The 23,719-nt window shown below is 34.0% G+C and overlaps 2 protein-coding genes across 5 annotated transcripts in view; one reads left to right on the forward strand and one right to left on the reverse strand.

The window, feature by feature from the left end:
* Nucleotides 1-23,719, forward strand: part of LOC308644061 (uncharacterized protein) — a 109,956-nt gene that overhangs the window by 29,546 nt on the left and 56,691 nt on the right. The gene's annotated exons all lie outside the window — the stretch shown is intronic.
* Nucleotides 334-23,719, reverse strand: part of IFT81 (intraflagellar transport 81) — a 71,159-nt gene continuing 47,773 nt past the window's right edge. For 2 of the 4 annotated variants that reach the window (XM_081284750.1, XM_081284751.1), the window contains exons 13-19: nucleotides 22,321-22,449; nucleotides 21,076-21,165; nucleotides 14,077-14,163; nucleotides 12,720-12,791; nucleotides 12,544-12,629; nucleotides 7,386-7,431; nucleotides 334-1,520 (exon numbers count right to left, since the gene is read on the reverse strand). In XM_081284750.1, the coding sequence (XP_081140876.1) occupies nucleotides 1,338-1,520; nucleotides 7,386-7,431; nucleotides 12,544-12,629; nucleotides 12,720-12,791; nucleotides 14,077-14,163; nucleotides 21,076-21,165; nucleotides 22,321-22,449 (693 nt within the window). In that variant the 3' untranslated portion in view covers nucleotides 334-1,337. The remainder of the gene's footprint in view (nucleotides 1,521-7,385; nucleotides 7,432-12,543; nucleotides 12,630-12,719; nucleotides 12,792-14,076; nucleotides 14,164-21,075; nucleotides 21,166-22,320; nucleotides 22,450-23,719) is intronic. The other 2 variants (XM_081284752.1, XM_081284753.1) reach the window with 2 other exon arrangements.

Raw genomic sequence — 23,719 nt, forward strand, 5'->3', positions numbered from 1 at the left:
CCATGGGGCTGGGGTTGTGGCTCAGTGGTAGACCTATCGTCTCGCATGTGTGAGGACCTGGGATAGATCCTCAGTACCGCATAAAGATAAATAAATAAATAAAGATATTGTATCCAACCACAATAAAAAAAAAAGTACGGCTGGGTTTGTGGCTCAGTGATAGAGCACCTGCCCTGCACATGTGAGGCACTGGGTTCAATCCTTAGCACCACATAAAAATAAATAAATAGAGATATTGTGTCCATCTATAACTAAAAAAGCAGAGCACACTTGGAGCAAAGAGATCAAAGCTTATGTACTTTACTTAGGGTAGAAACAAAACACACACCAATATAGAAATGTATATATTTATTTTATTTATTTTTTTTTAGGATAGTTAAAAAGAACTGGCCTAAGATGGACATACTAACAATATGAAATCTAAGTTTTCAAATCTAAAGGCAAGATATTTTGAAAAATATACTGAAATCAAAATGAAGTCAAGCAAAGCATATGAATTTATTATCTTTCTTTAAGAAAAACCAAAGAAATCTTCAAGTACCTTATCCAGAGGCTGGAAGCATTTTGAATTCTTGAATTTCACCAGGAATCTTATGCTAATTTTTTTAGCACATGATAACAACTACATTTTTATTCATAAAATAACCATCCCAAACTATCAGATTATATTAAATTTTTAAATAGATTTTTGTGGAAATAATAATCCTTTAGTATTAGAATGTGAGTACCTAATTAAAAAGAATAAATTTTGACACAAGACAACTATACAGTTTTAAAATAAATAACCATGATATATGCACCAAGTTTTATTTGCCTTCAAATTACATGAATAGAACAAATACGTTAGTCAAAATATTAAATTTTCTTGCATTATACAGAAGAAAAAGAAAGTGAAGTGAAACTGTAGGAATTGCTGAACTTCAGATAAATGTTTCTTCAAAACAAGAGATATTAGTTCCTAAAAGATTCCTCTAAAGTTAAAAAAAGATTAAGAGAAACATTAAGCCATTGGGGTTATTACAGTTTTAAAAAACTACATGTTTCTTAATGGATATATGTTTACATTTACAGATAGTTAACTTAGTCTCCTGTCTCATAAAACTCAGAAGACACCATTGACGTCTAAACTAAGCAAAACTATAAAAGTCTTTTTTTTATATTAAAAAAACTTTGAAACCTAAATATATCCTAATTTTATTTCCCAAGAAAACTTAATAATGAATGGCTAATCAGAAAGCAAAATGTTGTACAAATCACTTTCAAGAAAAGAAATACATTATGAGATTATACTTATTTCTGGTAACTTCAACAAAAATCCCAAAAGATGACATACATATTCAGAGGATCAGTCGATCCTCTCCTCCCTCCTGAATTACCTGACCAATGGAGGTTTGGCTTTGTTGTTTCAGAAAGCACTGTTTTTTACATTCCATCAATTGTTCAAAATCACGCCACATTTTTGCTTGCTTCATGTTTGGACCATGACTTTCTCGTACAGCTTTTTGTTTTTCCCGGAGTTTCTATCATTTAAAAAAAATCAAGAATAATTAAATATCAGTTATAGGAATTTATTTCTATTGTTGTAAGTCAGAGGAATATGGAATGCTTTGTACATTTGATGAGTAATAGTTAAAGAACAAGGTTCTCCTACAACATGTCAAAACTGAGATTATTAAAGCTAATTAAGTTTAAGGTAGATGTAGAACAACCTTATATTAAACAGAACAATATAAAAAAAAGAGAGGGGAAAATAAAGGGAATTAGGAAAATAGAATAGTGTCATGGTATAGAATACAGATTTTGGAAGTCAAAAGATGAGTCTTAACTTTAGCTTTGTCACTAGAGGAAGCAAGTTCTTTGAACCTGTTTTCTCAGTTGTCAATTATGGCTAATATTAGTGGACAATAAAATTATCTGGCCCTTATAATATTTTTCACATGTCAATATATATGAAAATACTTGCTAAGCTATCATGTATTATGTATGTTGCTGTTATTACTAGATGTTATATTCTATCCTGAAACAGTATATGCTCTCTGTATGTTCAAACTAATCAATTATATACATATTCCTAAGGGGAAGACATAGGGATTATTTAAAAAACAACGACAACAACAACAAAAAAAAAACATAGCATTTAGTAGGCCAGAATCCTTCTCAGAATTTATTTTGTTACTAACAGACTAGAAAATTCCAGTTGCCAAAACTGTTTTACTTGTTGATTCTAAAACTATAAACATAAGTAAAAAAATTTTTTTCAATTAATTACAAAATAATTTAGATTCTACATTATGGGATATTAAGGAAGGCTGACTGAAAGGAAGGTCAACACAAACTCAAAAGACAATGAAAGATGTGGTAGAGAGGAGGTGAGGTGAGAGGGAGGAAGGAGAGGAGGGATGGGGGAAGGAAGAAGGAGGCAAACAGAGAGAAGACAACAACAGTGTACATATAAGGAAACAGTGTGACAGAAATATCTACACTGACATGGAGTATGAGGAAAATCACCAAGAGGGAGAGAAAAACACGCAAAGACATGGAAGCAGGTTACACAGGAACATCCTCATCTTTTCCTCTTTTAGCACAGGGTAGATCTACTAGCTAATCTAAGGACAAATGAGAATGGTGGTAGGTACTCGCCCAAATAAGAGGATAAACTAAGCTGAAGATTCAAGTCACTTATTAAATACTACCCACCTCAGCTATGGATAATGAAAGCAAAGTTAACAGTAAATAGCAAGAGAAAACAAAGTAGAATTTAAAATGTGTAAATTTAAAATATAACCAGCATAATTTTTATGCCATACCTAGCATATGAATACATCTATTTAAGTTTATATGTTATACATAATGTATCTTACAACAAACATTTTTATCCTCTTAAAAGTATTTGGAAAGGACATTAAAGCAAACCAAGAATTTTAAGAGTTCTGAGCATGATTTTAAATTAAGATACAACTTAAACTGTAACTTTTTTGTATTATTGGAATAATTCCCTTGTCAAAAATCCTAATAACCTGTAAAAGTTATTTAAAGAACCAAAGACAGAATGTGGATACTATTTTGTGTAAGAAATATTAAATTTAATTTGCTATACAACTGTATGTATGTTTGAAACCTGTAACTTCCTGAGTACAACTGACTTTAGTATATAATATATTTGAAAGCTTATTGTCATTTAATACAGATTTATTTTGTTTTTAATTATGAAGTACAAGAAATTGTTTTGTTTTGTACCAGGGATTGACCTAAGGGGGCTCAAACACTGAGCCACATCCCTAGCCCTTTTTGAATTTTTATTTGGAGATAGGGTCTCACTGAGTTGCTTAGGGCCTTGCTAAATTGGGTTTCATTGTTCTTTAAAGGAAAAGGGGAGACTCAATTAGCCTGAGGATGTCTATGAATGTCCTGTCTACTAATTAATCTGTGTTTGCCTTGAAAACTTAGATCTATTCTAGAACCTTTGTTTAAGATAAAGGAGCTTTGTTTTTTAAATGCCACTGTATGGAAACTGGGGAAAACCTAGTCATTGGCTCATTTTGCTTAAATGACAAATTGCTGCTACCACTTTTTATTTGGAGACGGGGTCTCACTATCCTCAAAGATTTGCAGCAGAACACTACATTGGAAGGGTAAAATAATTTTTTTTTTTTTTTTTTTTTTTGGTGCTGGAGATCAAACTCAGGACCCTGCACATGCTAAGCATGTGCTCTACCACTGAGGCACACCTCTCCAATCAAAGAATAATCTTTAATTAGATTTGTTAATTTAGTTTGGGTCTTTAATAGGATTCAAGGCTTGACAAACATTTCTGTGCACATTGGCATCCATTCAGATATTTTTCAAAATAAAAGAATTAAAAGAATATTTTCATATTATTTAAAATGAACTCTTTGGATGCAAGTCAATTATTCACAATCATACTGAATCCCAAACACAAATTATTGTTTATAACTTTATTCAAAAACATGTCTTTAAACATGAACATTATTCCTTTTTTTCCCTAAGGAATTCTATAAAGGAATTGCACACATAGAATTCATAAGTTGTCTTGTAAATGAGGAATCCTTTAATTTCTTTACTCTCATTAATGTAATAATTAAAAATGGCTATTAGCCATTTATTTACAAATCACAAACCAGAACAAATAAGTGCTTCTTAAAGAAATGGCTGAGTCTAGGTTTGGAACAGGATATGTATAAGAAGAACTCTAGGTTCACCTTTGTCACACCAGAAAATAAAGAAGCCATCAAAGTCTACTGTTATTTCAAAAGGATTCAGAAACTGAATTCTAGAAACTCTCACTGCCCAAATAGGTGATAATTTGAGCACTTATAATAATAATAATTACAACAGAAATATACCAAAGATAGTCAATGTGGAAGTCATAGATACTTTTGAAGGATGATAAACAAAATCAATTCATCATTTTGAAAACCAGAAAAATGACAGCTAGTCAGTATAAATGCATTAAGACTGAAACAAAGCTTTTCTCATTTGTACTTTAAGAATGGACAAGCTTCAAGAAAAAAAAAGTGAGTCAAGTCGTTATTCTGCCTTTCTTATATGATCTGTACCTCAAGTTAACTAAATGGTTGATAAAGATTAGTTGCACTTTATATAATTAAATGGAGAGGGAACAACTTAATTAGAATGCCACCATTTTGCCCATCATGAATTATGTATCTAGGAATTGATTATGAATGTCTGCCTATATCACAAGAAGAAAGCCTTCTGATAGAAGAACCACAACCTATGAAGTATTCTTGTCAAATATCAAAAAACATTTAAAAATTCACAGGATATACTGGGGACAGAAAAACATTCTGATTGATATCACAGCAAAATTCAAAGTGTTGGAAACTCATCAGGACCAATGACTAGACTTTTTTTTTCTTCCAACAAACTCCAAGGAAAAAAGATGGATGAATAAATTGGTGAAGAAGAGATTACATAGCAATGCAAGGAGTTTTATTAGATCTTGATTCAAACAAATGAGCCATTAAAAAAACAAAGAAACAGGGGCTGAGGTTGCAGCTCAGTGGTAGAACGCTTGCCTGGCATGTGTGAGGCACAGGGTTCAATCCTCAGCACCACATACAAAAATAAATAAATAAATAAATAAATAAAATAAAGATATTAAAAAAAACTGGTGAAGTCTGAAATAGATTACTGGATATTATGAAACTATTGTTAAATTATTTTTGGTATGAGAATGTTTTATAGTTATCTTCAAAAGGAGTCTTTATGACACATACTAAAATATGACCAGATGAAAAAATTGGGGGCAATGGGTAAGACTATATATAAAGCAAGACTGGCCAGGAGTTTAATTATTGAAGATAAGTAATGGGTATACATGGATATTTTCTCCACTTTTTATATAGTTTTGAAATTTTCTATAATAAGATTTTTTTTAACAATGAAGACTACATCTACCTATTTAGCAACTACTCTACTGTTTTCTATAACATTTGTTTTTCTAAAGATCACCTTTAGAATATTACTTATCAGTTTCTAGGAGCTAATTTAGCTTTTATGTAAAATCATAGACACATGTATATTTTATAATAATTCAGACCAGAAAATGTAAATAAGGACAAATAATTTTTCCATGAGCAATTTACTGAGTCAGATCAACAGCTAGTCAGTATAAATGCATTAAGACTGAAACAAAGCCATACTTTTCTCATTTGTACTTTAAGAATGGACAAGCTTCAATTTTACATATATATATAGTGTATAAATGAAATTATTTCCATGTTGCACACTCAAGAATTTTTACAGTGAAATTAGATACCCATACATGGTCAGCATTGTAAAAGAAAAATTGCAGCTGAACAATGATGATGCTACAAACTTGATAATTAGAAAATCTAAGAAAACTTGATTTTCAATAGTGAAACTAAAATAACCCTAGAGAAGAAGAAACTCAAGAAATTAATCAACTAATAAAAATATATGAACTCTTATTAGGATGCTGACTCATATAAGAGACAAGTGGTGAAATCTGAACATTGATTGGATATTTAAAGAAAGAGAAGATATGGGGATTATGAAACATGGTTAGCCTTCATCGTACAACAGGCTTAAAATCACTGATGATGACCTTAAAAAAGTTTCTCATCTACCTATTTCAGTTTAAACATGAAGAAATAAAGTTGTTAGGGGGCTTATCCAGGACCCCAGTCAATAATTGGTCATCTTTCTTCTGACAGAGGTCTTTTTTTCCTCTAAGAATGACATGGTTAGTGTTGTTAAAGCCATGTTGCTATATGAAGTCAATTCCAATAATTAATTGGTTAGTTATTTAATCCTGATGGTCAAGGCCTTTAGTACCTACCACTTCTTTTAGTAGGAATGGCTCAGAGAACTGAGAAAACAAGACTCAGTCATAAACTCCTATTTTAGTAGTCCTCAGATAATTTTGGGAGCTGAATATTTTAAGTAAGGTGCTGTAGTTTAGATCTTGAATATTCCCCCAACGGTCCATGTGTTAAAGCCTTGGTTCCCTAGGGTAGTGTTATTGGGAGGTGGTAAAACCTTTAGGAAGTAGGACACCAGAGGCATGCTCTTAAAGGAGACTGTGGGACCTAGTTCTAGTCTTTCTCTATTGCTTCCTCATGAGGTTAGCAGTTTGCTCTGCTATAGACTCCCTGCCATTGTCATCTAGTACTCTCATCACAGGCCTGAAACCAATAGTTTTTTTTCAGGTATTTTGTTTTGTCAATAGCTAATCCATAAGGTTTTTCAGTTGTCTATCTTAAATGAATCAATGTTTGTAAAGGGCTTAAACCAGTACATAGAAGGCTTTGTCTTTATTAAATAAAATAAATGAATAACTATATGTATATTTCATAAATAGAAAAATGTGAGAATAATCTGAAAACTATAATAAGAACCTTATTATGAACTGTTATTTAAAGCTAGATGATTTTTTCCCCCCAAAATTCTGCTGTAGAGTTAGGACTGTAGCTCAGTGGTAGAGTGCTTGACTAGCATGCACAAGGCCCTGAATTTGATTCCCAGCACCAATAAATAAATAAATAAATAAATAAATAAATAAATAAAAATAAAAGAAGGCACAATGGATTTTCTTTCTTTCTTTCTTTTTTTTTTTTTTTTTTTTTTTTTTTTTTTTTGTTGTTGTTTTTGTGCTGGGAATTGAACTCAGGGCCTCATGCATGCTAGGCAAGTGCTCTAGCACTGAACTACACCTCCAGCCCCTGACTTCCTAAGGAATGGTCTTCATCTATAAAAAAAATTAACAATTTCCCTTAAAAAAAAAAAACTATACTATAACCTTTTAAAAAGAACAACATCATAACCATGAACTAAAAGCCTGAATTAGTTAGATATATTAAAAAGAAAAAAATAATTCTCACCTTTCCAAGGTTTTCTTGTTCAGCAATATTTTTGGTATACTGTTCCCTAAGGAGTCAACATAATGATTTAGTTTCAATTTACTTCAATTGATTTAATCATACAACTAAATTATAAATTAACAGACCTATCTAAATATATTAGTCAAAATAGTTTAAAATGGGTACTAGAGTCAGAATGAAATCCATTTTCAAATACTTTTTGTTTCCCTGTCTTCAATCAGTTCTAGCAAACAGTAATTCAAGGAAAAAAAAAAAAAAAAGAAGACAAAACATTGCACAGGTAATTAAGAGAATTAAGATGTTAAGTGCTTTTCTGGTTATTATACCCTTAAAACAATGGCAACCTATTTTAAATTATACTTTAACAAGGCTTGCAGGAAGGAGAAAGAATACCCATTTTAAACATTAAATAGTATATAATTCTGCAATTCTATTTCTAGGAAATCACATGACAAAAAAACTCCCTCCAGTGCTTAGAATAGAAATAAATCTGCATACAAACAAACTAAATGCCTATAGAGGGGAAAATGTTTATACAGATGTATTAGCAAATGTCTGTGAAAAAAATATGGCATAACATACACCAAAAAGGCGCGGCCATGTGGACAGCATAAATTTCTGTGCACATTGTTTCATAATGATTACTTTTTGTTTTTATAAGTTTTTCTTTTGTAAGCTAAATAAAAATAAGTTTTTAAAACCTATTTACAAAAAGTTTTATTCTATTACTTTTAAATATATCAAATACTTCTAAATATTTTATATATACATATGTATATATATGTATATATACATAAGAACCCTAAACATTGATTCATTTAACATAGATACTATTATTCACAGCACTGGTAAATACAATTGCACACCTAGCAATGGTTATAATCTGATGTATCTTCTAATAATGACCATTTTGTCCTTGAAGCTTTTCCTTCTCACTTCCTTCCTCTCTACTTTCAGTTCAGTGGACAAGCACAAGCATATGTCATGCTTAGAGATGGTTGAACAAATTCATATCCAGAAGTCATTTACAAAGGACAAGGTTTCCTATAAATTTCAACACAAATGTACAAAATGTGCTAATTTTACTAACTACTTGGTCATACACTGGCAACCTCTTTAACATCTACAGACTAGGTGTTGCAAAATTTGGACTCATTTGTTCATTATATGCACTGTTTACCCAGCAAAACAAAATGCAAAAAAAAAATACAGGAAAATGATGTCTTAAAACGCCTAAGTATGAATACACTAACACATTTCCTTTTTTTTCCCCCCTGGGGAGGGGGTAGTAGGGATTGAACTCAGGGGCATTCAACCACTGACCCATACCCCCATATCTTTTTTGTATTTTATTTAGAGTCAGGGTCTCACTGAATTGCTTAGGGCCTCACTAAGTTGCTGAAGCTAGCTTTGAACTTGCAATCCTCCTGTCTCAGCCTCCTGAGCCACTGGAATTACAGGTGTGTGCCACTGTACCCCGCACACATTACCTTTTGTAATTGCTTCCCTCCCACCTCTTCCACATCACTGAAAAAGTATAGATAGTACTATACTGCTCAGAGGTGGTTTAACAGTTCCATTTCCAAAAGACAGCATTTCATATGAATTTTAGCAAAAAGAAATTCACAAATTCACATATTTTACTATCTATATTTAACATGCATGGGCATTTTAATCATCTAGAGAGATTGGATATTTCAAGTAAGTTCTCATTTGTTCATCTTGCACATGACAGAAAAATAAGTTTTAATGTAAACATTTTTTAAAATGTCAAAAATTAAAAAAAATTGTCTTGACCATACAAGACAAAAATAAGATATAAAGTGGGTGACATGTCAAGGACAAAAATTGAAGAATAGAGGACAAAAAAACAAATGACAAAGAATATAAGAGAGACTGTAGACCTTATATTTGAATGTAAATAGATTGTATTTAACAAAAGTAAACAATACAAAATTGAGACTCTAAGAAATAATAAACCATAAGAGAAAATATAGCAGCCTAAATGAAGAGAAAGATCATTATGCATTTGTGCAAAAAAGGGATACAAAAGTGAGTAGAATAGAGAGAATGGCAATCAAAAGTACCCAAGATCCTTACAGAGCTTAAGTCAAGGTAGAATTTATGCACAGGAATGAGGGTGGAAGAGAATAAATATATTCCTGATGAACTTAATTTTACTCTTAAAATTTATGAGACACTAAGTCAAACTGTTTGGTTTTCCAGTTTGCCAAAGAAAAACAGCTAGAAGGATATAAATGACATATTACTCAACAAGAATGTATAGCTCAGATTGCTTTAGATAATTTATTTATTCTTCTAGGCCTCAGAATTGTTCAAATTATTCCTACATTTCCAATTATGTAAAAATTTTTCAATATATTAATAGGCTTATTAATATGATATACATACTAAAATCTAAATTAATCCAATAGTTATTTAAGAAATAATTATGGGGGTCTGGGGTTGTGGCTCAGTGGTAGAGCACTTGCCTAGCTTGTGTGAGGCACTGGGTTTGATCCTCAGCACCACATAAAAATAAAATAAAGGTATTGTGTCCATCTACAACTTAAAAAAAAAAAAAGGACCTGGATTAAATAAAAAAGAGGGAGGGAGGGAGAGAGAGAGAGAGAGAGAATATTATAGAATATTAGGTATTAGGTGTGCTCTGGGTTTCAAGTACAAAACAGGACAGACAGGGCCTTTGCTCTCTAGGTATCAAGCTATACAGTTGCCAAAGCACTGCTGTGTATATTCTATTACTTGATTCTATAAATGATGCTCTCATTTTATAGACAATAGAGTGATCTGTCCAAGGTCACACAACTAGAAAGTGAAAAACCATATTAGAAGAAAGTTTTATGATTCCTTCTCCAGTATCCTGAGCTAAGATATGTTGCCTTCTTAAGTAGCATTAAGAGCAAACAATTTTTCAAAGCCAAGCTAATTTCTTATACTTTGGGGCTCACCGAAAGAACTGTAAAATTTGAAAATGGAATAACAATGTGGCTTAGTGGTAGATCGTTTGCCTTGCACATGTGAAGCACTGGGTTCAATTCTCAGCACCACATATAAATAAATAAAATAAAAGTCCATTGACAACTAAAAAATATTTTTTAAAAATGCTGTGTCCATGCTGATATTTTAGATACGTATTAATAGGGTTAGAATATCATAATATTCTGGACTGGGGATGTGGCTCAAGCGGTAGTGCGCTCGCCTGGCATGCATGCGGCCCGGGTTCGATCCTCAGCACCACATACAAACAAAGATGTTGTGTTTGCCAAAAACTAAAAAATAAATATTAAAAAATTAAAATCTCTCTTTCTCTCTCTTAAAAAAAGAATATCATAATATTCTTATATATTGCTATAATCATTGCACAATATTTTTCCACAGCAAAAGTAGGGAACAGTGAAGGTTTATAATGATTTTTTAATGATGAAAAAGAACATCTTGCTAGAAAAATGATTAGAAAATCAATAGTTGAGAGCGGAATGGGGGTATAGCTCAGTTGGTAGAGTGCTTGCCTTGCATGAAGGCCCTGGGTTCAATCCCCAGCACAACCAAAAAATAAAAATAAAAATTGATAGTTCAGGAGCAATTATTTCTTTCTTTACTATTTATATTGATAATTCTGAAAGAAATGGAACTTAATTTCTGTAACCTTTTTATTTTTTAAGAACTATTCTCGTATCTTAGCATTGACCATATAGATTTATAAAGCAAAATTTGCATTCAGCAAAAGAATCTGAATGAGGACATTTTTAGTTTAATGTGTGAGAGTATATATTAGAAAAAAACATTGCTCTGTTTATAGGACATTTTCAGTCTGGCTTGCATTCCAGTGTACTATATACATATAAACATTCAGACTCTGCAAAGACACTATTTCTTAGATTTATTTTTGTAATATTAATGTATATGCCACTCAAAAAAAATAAATAAATTTTTAAAATCTTATTTTTTTTGGTGTTTTTTTTTTTTTTTTGTCTTTTTTGGAACTGGGGGTCGAACCCAGGGCTTTGCGAATGCAAGGCAACACTTTGCCACTGAGTTACATCCCAACCCCCATCAAAATCTTAAATATAATCTCAAATAAATGTGAATCCTAAACATCAAGATCTTATTGGATTGTGAGAGCAAAAACATTTGAATTGTGATGAGGGGCAAATAAAGCTTACGTTGTTCAATGACTGAATTTTATTATAGCTGGCAATTCAACTATAAATGAATTTTTTAAAGATATGATTTGATTTATTAAAGTATGCCACAAGCTAGGATTACAAAAAGAATCACCATATAAGGACTAAGTAGTATTTATACACTCTTCTCACTTTAAATGCTGGCACACTGCAATCACATTGTTTCTAGCTAAAATGCAGTCATCACACTGCACAATTAACAGGCAGATGATAAGAGTCCCAGCCATGTGGGGCTTTAAAAAGAAACGAATGTTAATGCTTATAAAAAAGCAACTATAGGATTGGGATGTAGCTCAGTGGTAGAGAGCTTGCTCATTGTACGTGAGGCCCTGGGTTCCATCACCAGCACCAACACACACACACACACACACACACACACACACACACACACACACAAAAGCAACTATAAAATTATACATATTTGGGGCTGGGCTGTAGCTCAGCAGTAGAGTGCCTGCCTCACATGTGTGAGGCACTGGATTTGATCTTCAGCACCATATAAAAATAAATAAAGCTACTGTGTCCATCTACAACTAAAAAAATATTTAAAAAAAATATGTATTTCTGGAAATGAGGAGTTTTGCTTAATGGTTATAAAAGTTTGTGTTTGCAATGAGGAATCAGTTTTGAAAATATATAGTAGTGATGGTTGCAAAGCATTTTCAATATAATAAGTGCTAATGGGATTGTATGCTTACGAAATGGTTAAAATAGTAAATTTTATTATACATATTTTACCATATTAAAAAAAGCAAATAAGCAAGAAATAAAATACAAGTATTTCTATTTAGTAGCAGGGCTGGAATATCCAGAAGATGTTTAATAAAATTTAGTCCTAAACAATAGCTTACCATCTGCTTATTTAAATATTCTAAATATGTATAATTCTATTTTATTTATTAAACTTCTATAAGTAAGAAATTAAAAACTCAATATAAAAAAATATCACTTGCCTAAATGCCTTCCTTTTTTCTTGTTGATCAGAAGAGACATATGCCTTCATCTCATCAGTAGCACGTCGAAGCTGAACTTCTAGGTTCTAAATAGAAAGACAAGTTTCAGGGAAATCTTTGATTAAAAAAAAAAAAAAAAACTCAGAAAAGTTTCTGATCCACTTTCTTTGTCTTACCTTAATCATACAATTTGTATAATGGTATTTACTCTCTTCTTGAAGACATTCTTCACGGAGTCCTCTAACTTCCTACAATTAGTTTAAATGGGCAACATTATTGAAAGAATAAGACAGATAAAAAAGGATGACTTTAAATGTACAATAAAAGAAACACCAGAGAGCCATTTCTTCTTCTGCAATTATAAATCTTTTTTTACTGACAGAACAGGTTTTTATTTTTTATTTTTAGAGATGATGCATATTACTCCAAAACTTGAGGATTCAGTTGTTCATTTATTAAGTTCTACTGCGTCCAGCACTGTCCTCAGTGCTGGGGACACAGCAGGGAATAAGCCAGACAGGTCCTTGCTCTTATTTAAGTAAAGGAGATAGGCTGATGTAAACAACAACAACAACAACAACAACAACAAAAACATGAAGTGAAAGTGATTGTAGATGGGAATTAGTGCTACAAAGAAAACTCAACAGTAGAATGTGATATGGAGACAGGGTGGGCCAGGTTGGGAAGGAGTATAGGGTGCTAAGAGATGTTTAAGAGGAAATGATTTGTAGGCTAAAACCTGCTTGATGAAAGAAGAGAGTAAAACAAAGAGTGAGGGTAGAGTGCCCCAGGCAGAGGGAAGAGCACATGCAAAAGCCTGGAGGTGAAAATGAGCTGGACCTGTTTGGAGTTCAGGAAGAAAGCCCGTGTGGCTACCCACATGGATGAGAATCACAGCACATGGATATGAAGTTAATGAGGCAGGTGGGGCCTTGTATACCAGTTTGGAAGTCAGATCTTATTTATTTATTTATTTATTTGGTACCAAGGACACTCAACCACTGTGCCACATCATCAGCTCTTTTTTAATTTGAAAATTTTTTTAGAGATGGGGGTCTCACTAAGTTGCTTAGGCCCTCATTAAAACTAGCAAAGGCTAGTTTTGAAACTTGCAATCCTTCTGCCTCAGCTTCCTGAGCCTGTAATTACAAGGCGTGTGCCACTGCACCCAGCTGGAAGTCAGATTTTAAGTGCTACAGGAAGCCAATGGAGGATGGTTTAAATTTTAGACAGGTTTCTTTGACTACTCTATGGAGAATGAAACTTAGGAAAGCAAGAGTGGAAGCAGGAGGGCAGGTAGAAGATTACTGTGGGAAACCTTGCAAGTGACAATGGACTCTGGACTTTGGCAGTAGTGGTATAGATGAAAAAATTCAGTGTGTACATATAAAGTTTAAAGAAACACTTCTGAAGCTTGAAAGACAGGTCAGAAGATGATGATAAAGATTTGGGAATCTTCTGACACTGATATAGTAAAAATGTGCATACATAGCAGTTTTTGCTAAATTGTTATAATAAAAATTCTCTTCTTACCTGTTCTAATTTGGACCGATTGCTTTCCAGGCCTGCTGCACAACTATCATACTGGGATTTCTTTTCGTCACACTCCTGGGTTAGTTCCTAGTATGAAAAGGGCAAATGATTGAGTAAGTGAAAAACAAAGGCCTAAAATGTGGCTCTGAAACAATGTGTGCCCTTGTCAGTCTTGTAACTTAACTCTAAGCTTCTTGGCATACTTAAGAGTTATTTATACAACAATCAGACATTTGAGAATTATGACAGATGGAAATGCTGATAAGAATAATAGCTACCATGTAGTGAGTTGTGTGCCAGGCTCTTTATTAGGAGCTTGGGACACAAACAGTGAACAAAATAGCCCCAAATTCTTCCCCTCAAGTAACATTCAAACAAGTAAACAGGCTGCTGGGTGCTCTGATGGGCAAATGCAAGGTGCATAGGAGCACAGAGGACTCTCACACACCCCAGCTCAGGCTTAGGGATCAGTGAATGTGACAACTTCCTGGAGAAACTGAGCATAAGGATTAGTAAGATTAGTCAGGGGAAAGGTGAACAAGGGGAAGAGGATATTTTTAAAAAAGGAACACTATGTATGAAGGATTGGAAGAAAGAACAAGAACAATTAAGGAACTTACAAACTGTTTATTAGGCTGGAGTGGGTCTGGGAAGTAGTGAGAAGGGAGGATGAAGGCTTAGATAAGGGCCTGATCAGAAGAATTTTCTAGGGTGTTTGAACTGGACCCTTAACAATAAGTGAATCTCATAAAAGTTCCTTGAAGGGCTATTACTATCCCATACAATGCTTGGAGAACATTCAGGGGGGGCATATACCTTGCCAAAGATATACTGCAAGAAAGGGGTGGTGACAGAATTTGAGTTCAGGCCATTTTCAGTAGTTTCAATGTTTATTCTAATGTAATATTTTGAAGGAGATTATCTGAAAATCTGCTGCAAAACCTAGAAATGATTAAAGTATTGAAAAAGTACTTGATTAGGTACATATTCTTTTAAATACAGAGCTGAACTAAATTCTTAAGGAAGTAAGAGGAATCACCAGGGTCGTAAACAACAGATGACGCAGGGCTACTCTTGTTGAAAGGAGTTGAAGGGAGTCAATCCTGGTAATAGAATGATTTTTGATGTCCAGACAGGACAGAAGAATACCTTGGGCCTATGCAGGAAGTTAGAACTGAGGGTCCTGTAATAAATCCAAACTGCCTTCAACTTAGGACCTTGTAAGTAAAGGGTTAATACCAGTCCCTGAGAATGACTCTGGTTTCACATAATACAGTTTCCTTGGAAATGGAAGACTTACCATAGATTAGTAATGTTGTGTAGCCTTTGTTGTCCATACAACAAAGAATTGTATCTGACTTGGGGTGACTAATATAAAAGATAGTGTGGGAAAAGGGGCTGTGGCTTTCATTTATCAAAGTGACCTACAGCTATAGCTATGACTCTCAAGGGTAACAGTCATATACACCCTAAGTGGGAGAAGGAGCAGCAGATGTTCTTTACTTAGGTAGCTGCTGGGCCTCTTGAAGAGATGAAGATGCTATAGTTGATGAAAGCCTTTTTGGTTGGTCAGTCTTATAGTCAAGCTGATCATTATGCAACTCTAGTGCTGCAGAGACAGCAGACAAGGAAAGGAGGCCTGAAATCAGGTAGGCCTGAGGTTAGTATTTACCCCACCTCATGGTCTAGGAACTCCCAAGATAAGCTCAAAATTAGCTCCAAGCTTGTGTTATTTCTAAAAACCCTGGCAGAATAACTGCAAATCCATTCTGGAGGGACACATATTCCACCTTAGCTGCCAAGATTCAAGAGACAAAATCATGTTAATGGCAGGCTGACAGTCTCAAAGCAGAAAACATGTAAGCAAACAATTAATACATTAAGGAGTAAGAATCAGAAGATATAAATTACAGTAGGATCACACCTCAGGAACTTTGGATCCTAGAAATAAGCTCATTAAATAAATATGCTTAAAATTTAAAAAACAAATAGAAAGGATTAGAAATATCACACTGAAAAAAATCAAAATGAAAAACATAGTCACAGAAATTAAAGTGGATAGAATAGATCTAAGATTAGACACCAGTGACAATAAAAATATTGAATTAGAAAAGAGAACTGAAGAAATTACTCAACATGCAACATAAACAAAAAGATGAAAATCATGAAACTGAGGTTAAGCAATAAGGAACAGAATAGACATGTATAACACATGTCTAAATGGAAAACAGACTAGAAAAAAAGGGAGGAGAGAATATTTGAATGTATTATATACAATTTTTACAGAAATAAAGACACAAAATAAATTCTAGATATACACTTAGATTATGGTAGCAAAATTAGACACCATTGAAGAAAAAGATAAAGACATTAAAACCAATTATATGAGCAAAATGGCCCCAAAAGAAAAGATAAACTGATAGCAGACCCTTCAATGCATTAAGAGAAAGCAGTGAAAAGATATTTTTTCTGACCAAGCCATTATTCACACAAACATCCCCCCAAAAGGTTACATTATTTGTTGTAGTGATTCTTTACTGAGAGAACTACTAAAGAATACAAAACAAGGAAAGCTGAAATTCAGGAAGAAGAAAACAGGATCCAGAAGGAAGGAGTAGAATATAAGCAGCAATGGTGAGAACTGCTAACTATGGGTCTGGATAAATCTAAACAGGAAATGATTGTATAAAATAGCAATTATAATAACAATGACAACTACTTTTAGAGATAGAAATAAGAAGGAAATAAAATGCCAGAGACTAACAACATCCATTCAAGATAGGAGAGGGTGTTAAGTTACTCTGCTGTCCTATATTGCTAGGAGATGCTGACTAACTCTTGACTTTGTTAGATCTGGACTAGATGTTAAAAACTTAAGAGTAAATCATATCAGAATCAAAGTAGAAGAAAAAAAAAGATGTAAAAGAGAAACAAAATAGGATTGGTACAATGGGGGGTTGAAAAAAAGAAATTAAACTGAAACAGTAAATAGAATGAACAGAATTTTTAAGAATCCAAATGTATCAATAACCAGTAAGTGCAAATGGGACTAAGTTCTCCAATTAAAAGATTCTCAAAGTGGATGTAAGAAACCCCATTCACATAAAATTTAGCTATACGGGGCTGGGGTTGTGGCTCAGTGGTACAGCGCTTGCCTACCATGCATAGGGCACTGGGTTCAATCCCTAGCACCACATAAATAAATAAATAAACAAACAAATAAATAAATAAATAAAGGTATAAAAATCTAGTTATATGCTATTTATGAGGCACATATAGGACAAAACTAAGGACACATAAAACTCAAAGGGAACATATAAAAAGATGTACCAAATAATGCTAATGATAAGAAAGTTGGCATACCTGCTTTAATAGTAGGCAAAATAAGCCTCTGAGGCAAAAAAGCATTACCAAGAGCCAAGAGGGTTAACAAATACAAATAAAATATATAATTTACTAGGAAACTTTTTTTTAAAATAAGGTGTATTTTCTTTTGGGTATAGTAAAATACACATAAGATTTACCATCTTCACTATGTTTAAGTACAGAGTTCAGTGGCATTAAGTTCATTTACAATGTTGGGCAACCATCACCACCATCAATCTCTAGAACCCTTTTCAACTGAAAAACTTTCACTGAGACTTTTTGTCCATTAAACAACAACTCTTCATTCATCAGGAAGTTTTGAATAACATAGCAAAAAAGCCTGATCTGTTGAACACATGGAATACAAATGGAAAATAGACACTCTTGATAAGATCAAGTCACTAAAAAAAAATTAGGCTGGCCTCAGACCTCTTGATAGCTACCTTTAACTCTAGAAGACTATATAGCTATGCTTTAAAACTCTTCACGGAAAGAAAGCATGATCTAGTAAGCTGCTGTTGAAATATGTAAGTTGCACCTTGGTGTCCATCAAGGGATAAATAAAGAAAATGTGGTGTATATATACAATGGAGTTTAATTCAGCCATAAAGAAAAATGAAATTTTGTCATTTGCAGGAAAATGAATGGAACCAGAGACCATCATGTTAAGTGAAATAAGTCAAACTCAGAAGGTTAAGGGTTGTATGTTTTCTTTCCATATGCAGAAGCTAGAGAAGAAAGAAGAAAACAAAGGTGGGGATGGATCTCCAAAAAATCAAAGGGAGATCAGTAGAGAAAAGGAGTAAGGGGTGGGTAGGGAAGGGGGAAGTGCTGGAGAATGATATTGGCCAAATTATAGTGTTATATTACATACATGTATGAATATGCAACAACAAATCCCATCACTAAATACAACTATAATGTCCCAATGAAAATGTGGGGGGTGGGGAAGAAATATGTAGACTGCAAACTCATGTAAAAACTAATCAGGGAGCATTTTCTTCTAAGGCTTTTTTGAGGACCTCTGGAAGACAAGTCCAGACAATCAAAGAGAAGTGAGATAAAGAATAATTCAAGGACTGGTAAGAACTACTGGATCTAATAATTAAGGCTTAAAGCCAAAAACAGAGGGGAAACTGGGGTAACAAAACAGAAAATAACTGTTATTTCCCTGACAAGGTAGAAATGATCGAACAAAAACTGCAGGGAAGAAAAAGGGAAAAGAAGGTGGAAGACATAATTAAGTAAGCTGGTTTTCTAATTTTTTTATATTTAGTTTTTTTTAGTTGTAGTTGGACACAGCACCTTTATTTCACTTGTTTACTTTTGTATGTGGTGCTGAGGATGGAACTCAGGGTATCGCATGTACGAGGCGAGCACTCTACTGCTGAGCCACAACCCCAGCTCTCTCATTTTTTTAATTGCTGGAAGTAGGTGAGGGACTGTCAAATGACATCATTTAAAGCTAACAAATCAAGTCATAGTATAAGCATATCCAAGGTACAAAAGCAAATACTAAGAAAGGTAATATAATCAACTAAAATTAGGTACTTGAGGAGTATGGGGAGGGAAAAGTAAGAAAAAAAATATTAACTTCATCATTTTACAATAAAGATTAATAGATACCATTATCGATTAATGATAGTGTTGGAAATGTAATTGTTAGAATAAAACCACAAATCAAGAGAACTTGCCTGTGCAATCTGCCAACTATGTGACCTAGGGCACATCCCTAACCTCTCTGTGCCTTCATTTGTTCATCTGCATAAAGGGGAGTCCCTACTTTATTGGATTGTTAAATGAGTAATGTCACAGTGTATGGCACATGGCTAGTACTTAATAATTATGATTATTATCGAATTCATCGTTATCCCCAAGTTACCACTGCTGAGTGAGGTTGCTGAAACTTTCCTGAACCAAAATGTTCTCTGATTATAGTGCCTCTCTACTTGTTTCAGATATACTATGGTTCTGATTCTTGGATTTCCCTGAAAGTCCACTTCCTTCATTGTCCTAAGTAACCTTTCAATAAACTCTTCATTTAAAATGTAAATGGATTTAATAAAAAACTAGTTACAAATAGATTTATTGGCTTACTAGCAGGAAGACATCTTATCATAACTGGAAATACATATAACCAGTCCTTTTGTCTTTAAGTTGCTTACTTAGGGAAACCATTAAGAAAATGAATGAATTGGAATGCATCCATGAAAACAACTACTGATGTTCTCAATGTGAAAAGATTGTTCAAAATTTTCTTTCTGGCCAGGCATGGTGGCACATGCTTGTAATCCCAGGAGCTCAGAAGGCTGAGGCAGAAAGATTACAAGCCATAATCAGCCTCAGCAACTCAGCAAGGCCCTAAGCAACTTAGCAAGACCCTGTCTCTGGATAAAAAATATAAAATGGGCCAGGGATGTGGCTCAGTGATTAAGTGTACCTGGGTTCAATCCCCTGTACAAAAAAATTTTTAAAAAATCATCTTTCTGAAACTTCTCCCTGACATCACGTCATCTCTGCTTCTTTTCTCACCAGTTAGGTATATAATTCTGATTATATATTTTTCTTAAGATGGATTATCTGTTGTTTTCCTTGAATTTCTTTACATCTCATCCATTAGTGCATGAACTCCAGGGAGCAGGAACTTGTTGTCTCTTCCATTGTGATAGCAGTGGTATGTAATGGTATAAGCAGATTTGAAATAAAATGATACACATGCTAGAATCAAGCCCCAAGTCTCTAACTTACTACTAATCTACTTGGATAAGCCACTAAACCTATCTGAGACTCTGGCATTTTCTATTAAAAGGAAATTATGTCTAAGTGATTTCAAGTTGATATGATTTTTCATTTTGCTTCTCCAACTCTGAAGAAGAGTTTTTTAGTTCCACATCAGGTATGTGCAGCACAGCTCACCTTCAAACTTAACAATACTACAGGAAGAGTGATGAAATAATTGCAACTGTAAAATGGTGGAGGCCACCTGACCTAGATTTGTGGAAGGCATTAACTTCTTTTCTTTTTATGGTTCTGGGGAGTGGGCCCAGAGCCCTCTATCACTGAGCTACACGGCCAGCCCTTTGAATTTTGAGACAGGGTCTTGCTAAACTGTCAGGCTGGTCAGGCTGAACTTGGGATCTTCTTGATTCAGCCTCCTAACTAGCTGGGATTATAGGTATGCTCCACTGCACCTGGCTAAGACTAACCCTCCTGTTTATCTTTAAAGCAGTGGTTAGAATTTGCTTCCAAGTAATGGTGTTTCATCACTTTTCATGCCTCCCAGCAAAGTGAGTTTCAAAGTTAATTTGTCACTACTTGTTGGCAGACTCTTGAGCTTTACTTGGCTATAGAAGGATGTGGCTTAATATTTACAGATATGGTATGCATATGATTTAAAGGAAAAAGTCTCATCTGGTTGCATCTGTGGATTTCAGTTTAAATTCCTGCTTCTCTTCCTTTCCCAGCTTTATGACAAACTTAGTACCATAAATTAATCCAAAAACTTCAAAGATAACATTATTATTATTATTATTATTTGTTTTCTATAATACACAAATAAAATATTCAGTAGTCTACCTAGTACATCTGAACAAGACAGAACATTAAAAATGTCACAAAATCATATTCCCTTACTTGACATTTTTGACGCAATTGTCGAAGTTCTTTTATGACTGGGGCTAAAGCTGACTTCTTTTCAGATACCAGGGAATTCAATTTTTTTACCTGTCATTTAAACAAAAAACACAACATTTTAAAAAATTTCAAAAGAAAATATTGCTTGCATAAAAATATGTTGCAGTGTTAAAGAGTATAAAAACTATAAATTACTTCAGGGCCAAACAATGGGAAAGGGACTTAGTAAATTTTGATTCCTCAACAAGATGGAATACTATTTAATCATTCAAAGTGTAAATTATCAAGACTGTAAATCATTATGGGAAAATATTAAATGAATAAAATACATTCCAAAGTTGCCTATACAAACTATAATCATGTTGTACTATTTAAATATATGGTTTGTAAGTTATATAAGATATACATAAATATGAACAGCATGATATTAAAAATAATTAATAACTGAATGGCACAACTAATGACCAATCAGAATAGACACCAGTCATAGGGACAGAGCCCTGGAGGCTGCCTCTGTACTAAATGCTAGTTTTTTAACAAGTTAGATTTTGGTAAAATTCAGAAGATTCTAGGGGAATATCCAATGTAGACAAGGGTACTCGAAGAGTTTGGGGCACAGCAGCTATTTATCAACAAGGAAAACTTTCAATATTATAATGCCTGATGAAAATGTGCCAGTTCATTTTAACTGAACAAGAGCCCTGAATATGAAAAGACACTAAGGACATACATTAAAAGGAAATAATTTTATTAGGCAGGGTAGTATAATTTGGGAAAACTTATTTTTTTGTAAAAAAATTTATTCTTTTGCTATATATATGTATCTAAAAATCATACATAAACTATTAGAAGTTGAACATCCTTATTAAAATGGAAAAATTCAAAAGAGATTGACAAAAATAGAGCTAGGCACAGTGTCATATCCCTGTGATCCCAGAGGCAGGAGGCCAGCAAGTTCAAGGCCAGTCTCAGAACTTAGTGAGACCCTGTCTCAAAATTTAAATAAATAAATAAATAAAGGTCTGGGAATGTGACTCAGTAGTAAAACACCCTGGGTTCAACCCCCAGTACCACCCATCCTCAACAAAAAAAGAGAGAGAGACTGATAAGAACAGACCAAAGAATATAAAACACACTGTACAGAAAAGAAAATCTGAATGTTTCACTGAAAATAAAACAAACACAAAAACATCTGTTTTCTAGCAATAGAAGAAAATAAAAGAACTAAAAAGAAAGTGTAATCACCATTTCAGACATGTCATCTAAGGTTCGTCCTTTCATTTCATCAACTTCACTCTTCAGTGCTGATACCCTTTCTAGCTCTTCTTGGGTATAACTATATCCAGATATACCTTTTTTTTCCTCAATAGTTTGCTGTAAGAAAGGCATAAAAAGGTCACAAAATGGGTATCAAAATTTTGCTGGTTTACGTATGAAGTAAAGCAGACTTCATACTTTACAAAAAAGTTATATATACTAAATTTGTTTAGAATTCTAAAGGACAATCTCAAATGACTTTGAATATTACTTCATCCAATTACATGCCTTTCCATGTTACCAACCTATACTAGACTTCACTATGGTATCTTCAGGTGCATAGTAATAATGCTATGTATTTAGTACAGAACCTGAAACATAGGTTATACTCAATAAATATTTAATAAATGAACGAATTCTCAGGTGGTAAGTGGTTCTTGTATTTGGTCACTTATCCAATATTTATTATATGTCTATCTGTGCAAAGCACAGTTCCAGGCACCAGAATATAGCAGTGCACAAAAAGGGGGGGATTCCTTCCCTCACAGAGCCTACTTGTGGAAAAAATAAGCAATGTAAATAAATAAAATACATTTGGTATGAGGTAAGAATGGGGTTGGAATCTTAAATCATAAAGTGATTAGAGAAGTTTTCCCGAAGTGACATCTGAGAAAAGTCCTGAAGGAAACAAGGAAGTGACAAAGGAATAGAAACAGGAGTGTTAACTTTAGGAGAAAATCTGGAGAATGGAGCACCCTAGAGACAAGAGAAGAAAAATTTTATAGGAAGAAGTAGCGATTGACTATTGTGGGAGGCCAACCTTACGGGTGACTGAGTTACACTCCCCAGCTGGGTGCTGAGGCGCTCAGTCACAGAAATGGGTGTGTCTTGTTACAGCCCCATGGGTGAAGCTGTGCTCACCTGTTCCTTTGTAATATAACCCCTTGCCCCATTTAGGATAGAATCTTCCATGGAAGTGCCTTGTGTCCCCTCCTCTTACTGTGCCCTTGGGTGTGGTCTACCCAGGTGTCAGTCAACCTGCTGACAGTGGACATCATGAAGATAGACTCAGCCCCTGAAACCTGACCCCTTGCCTCATTTGAATAGCTTCTCCTCAATAAAAGGGGTCAGCGCGTGCTCTCGCTCTCTCTCTTTCTGCGGACCCTTAAGGTCAGAGGAGCCGTCACAGCAACCCCAAAGAAAAAGGTATTTGTGTCTCTTGTGTGGTTATTTTGTGCAGCCCAGTTAGCCCAGTTTAACTAGAGTGACCCCTGAGCCTTTTAGTTGCGAGAACAGAAACCCGGCAATTGGCGCCCAACGTGGGGCGAAAGGTCTTTAAGCTGCCGGGACAAAAGCGACAAATGCTGGCTCCTAAGGGGACTCCAAT

The sequence above is a fragment of the Spermophilus citellus genome (genome assembly GCF_964194105.1).
Source record: "Spermophilus citellus genome assembly, chromosome: 3".
NCBI classification, from domain to species: Eukaryota; Metazoa; Chordata; class Mammalia; order Rodentia; family Sciuridae; genus Spermophilus; species Spermophilus citellus.